This window comes from Micromesistius poutassou (assembly GCF_964030765.1).
Source record: "Micromesistius poutassou genome assembly, chromosome: 1".
In the NCBI taxonomy this organism is placed as follows: domain Eukaryota; kingdom Metazoa; phylum Chordata; class Actinopteri; order Gadiformes; family Gadidae; genus Micromesistius; species Micromesistius poutassou.
In genome coordinates this window covers 5,181,688-5,184,187 of record NC_140271.1, presented here as the reverse complement: position 1 = coordinate 5,184,187, position 2,500 = coordinate 5,181,688, and the positions used below count along the sequence as shown (strand labels likewise).

Sequence of the window (2,500 nt, the reverse complement as noted above, 5' to 3'; positions counted from 1 at the left end):
ACCCGCAGTATGCCGAGCGCCTGCTGAGCGGCGCCTACAAGAAGCGCCGCATGCCCCCTGTGCAGGTGAACCCGGCGCTGCAGGGCCGGCTCCGGCACGGGCCCCTCCGGGTGGACCCCCGGGCCCAGCAGCTACTGCAGGAGTTCGAGGAGGCGACGGGGGCGGAGCAGCGGTGGGACCCCCAGCTGGCGGAGGGCACCATGCTGGGCTCCTGGCCCGTGAGCCGGGGGTTGGGCCGCAAGAGGAAGCCCCCACCGGGCTGCCGGGCCCCCGGCTCGCAGGCCAAGGGCCCCCGGCGCTCCAGCTCCCCCCTGCTGTGTGTGGAGGAGCAGAAGGCGCTGGGCTCGCTGAAGGGCAGCTTCGACTGGGACGCCCTGCTGGACTCGGCGCTGAGCGGGGACCTGAGTCTGGACGGGCCCCTGAGCCCCATCCCCAAGGAGGACCAGGACCTCACCGTGCACGGCACCCAGATCTTCCCCGGCGAGGCCCCCGCCGGGGGGGGCAGGGGGCCGGACCTGGAGGAGGAGACCTTCCTGGCCACCGCCTTCCTGCAGTGCCCCTGGGTGGAGGAGGAGGTGGAGCAGGGCTCCGGGGACTACCTCTGCACCTCCACCGTCAACCTAGAGCAGCTGTTTGACCTGGGCGACCCCCTGGTGGGGCCCGGGGAGACCCTGAGCGAGACGCTCCTCTGATGAGACACCCTGCGGAGGGGGCCAACCCCGGGAGCAGGCCTGTGCGGGACCGCCCCGGCTCCCGGGCCGAGGGGACTGGGAGACTCTATAAACCAGGTGGGGGTGGTGCATTCTCTCTCTTGTTGTTGTTGTTGTTTTTTTTACTGCTGATGGCGGATGAGGAACGTCCCAGATCGATGCCACTTCACGTACCGCAGTGGGACCTAAAGCCCAACGCCTTCCCCTGGTGGGACCCTGGACACTACTGATGTTGCGGGACTTTGGTCGCCGCGGCAACACGCTTGCCAGCCGAAGTCTTTGTTTACATGCGGTCATGATACCCGGAGGTGTTGAATGACACGGCTGCAGGACGCCTATTGGTCGCCCGCCGCAGGGCCACGAGACGTCACAGCCAATAGAAATTTGTGTTGTATTCCAACAGGAAGCGGGAGGACCGGTTGCTGCCCCCAAGCAGTGCCGCTTCCTGTTCGGTGTCGGCATGGTGACCGCCGGGGCTTGAGATTTTTTGCCAAATTCTTCTGGTTCAGAAGATTCACCCCAGTTTAGACGTGGCTCTTTTTGGTACTAACTGTTTTCAGCGTTTTTTTATTTGTATTAATTCAGTGTGTTTCATGAGATGATTCATTAGTTCTTGTTAAGTCTAAACAACAGAAGACAGCGGGGAGGAGGGAGGAGGGAGGAGGGAGGAGGGAGGGAGGAACTCTCACAACATAACGTCTTCGTTCTTAGACGCCGCGCTGCCTGAACGCTGCGTTTCGCTGGGCTGATCCTGTGTCACCCGCTTATGCCAGGAATACCAGGAACACGAAGGAAAACAAAAGGGAAAGCCTTCAGACTCGGTGGGCTGTGACGATGCGGCGGGTAAATGAATATCCAGTTCCGCTCCGGCAAATACAGACGCTACGCTGGCAGAGGTCACCAGATATCTGGACTAAGAGAAGCCCCTCCTCCAACAACTCCTCCTCCACCTCCTCAAAGCCCTCCTTATCCTCCTCCTCCGCCACCTCCTCCAACTCCTCTCCTCCATCTCCACCTCTATCGCCTACTCCCCTCCCACCTCCTCCTCCTCCATCTCCTCCGTCCCTGCCTCTCCCTCCTCTCCCACCTCCTCTTCCTCCTTCACCTCCACCTCCTCCACCACCTCCTCTAACCCCTTCTCCTCCTCCACCTCCTCATCCCTCCTCCACCACCTTCTCCTCCTTCTCCCCCTCCACCCTAAAGCTGTCAGTTCTCCGTCTCCTCTCTGTGCTGGGTTACATTTTATTTAGATCTCTGAAGTGTGAAAGTGCAATCGATGTGCAGCGATACTTGTAGTACAATAGCACACTAGTAGGTAGTTACATAGTACACGGTGCAATGGCCGTCATTTATAGACACAGTTTACACACACAGACACACACAAAAACACATCTCTTTCTATAGTTCAATATCCTTTATGTGATCACATGTCTCGTGTGAATGACGTCATCCTATTTGTACATTACCTCATTTTTTTTATGGTTTACAGAAGATAACTTTCTCTGTACTTTTCTTTACTCTTTTCTTCCAATAAAATACTTTTGCAAATTACACTAAAGTCTGTTGTTCAAGTGTGTGTATCTGCAGATGTGCATATTATCCGGTGTGTGTGTGTGTGTTTGTGTAGATATTGTATCTGCATGTGTGTGTGCTTTTTTGTGTCTATATTGTGTGTTCTCATGTATTTTGAAGTATTTTTATGTATTTGGAGCAGAGAATGTTTGTGAGAGTGATCAGAGGAGGGTAGCGTGGGGTATTAGAGATGGTAGATCCTGAAATACTTACCAGAG

The 2,500-nt window shown here is 56.5% G+C and overlaps 1 protein-coding gene across 1 annotated transcript in view; it reads left to right on the top strand.

The window, feature by feature from the left end:
* Nucleotides 1–692, top strand: part of foxj1a (forkhead box J1a) — a gene marked incomplete at both ends in the record, with an annotated part of 2,804 nt that extends 2,112 nt beyond the window's left edge. Inside the window, one exon of the mRNA XM_084470994.1 lies at nucleotides 1–692. This exon is cut by the window's left edge and continues 94 nt beyond it. Within this exon, the coding sequence (XP_084327120.1) occupies nucleotides 1–692 (692 nt within the window).
* Nucleotides 693–2,500: the final 1,808 nt, after the last annotated feature.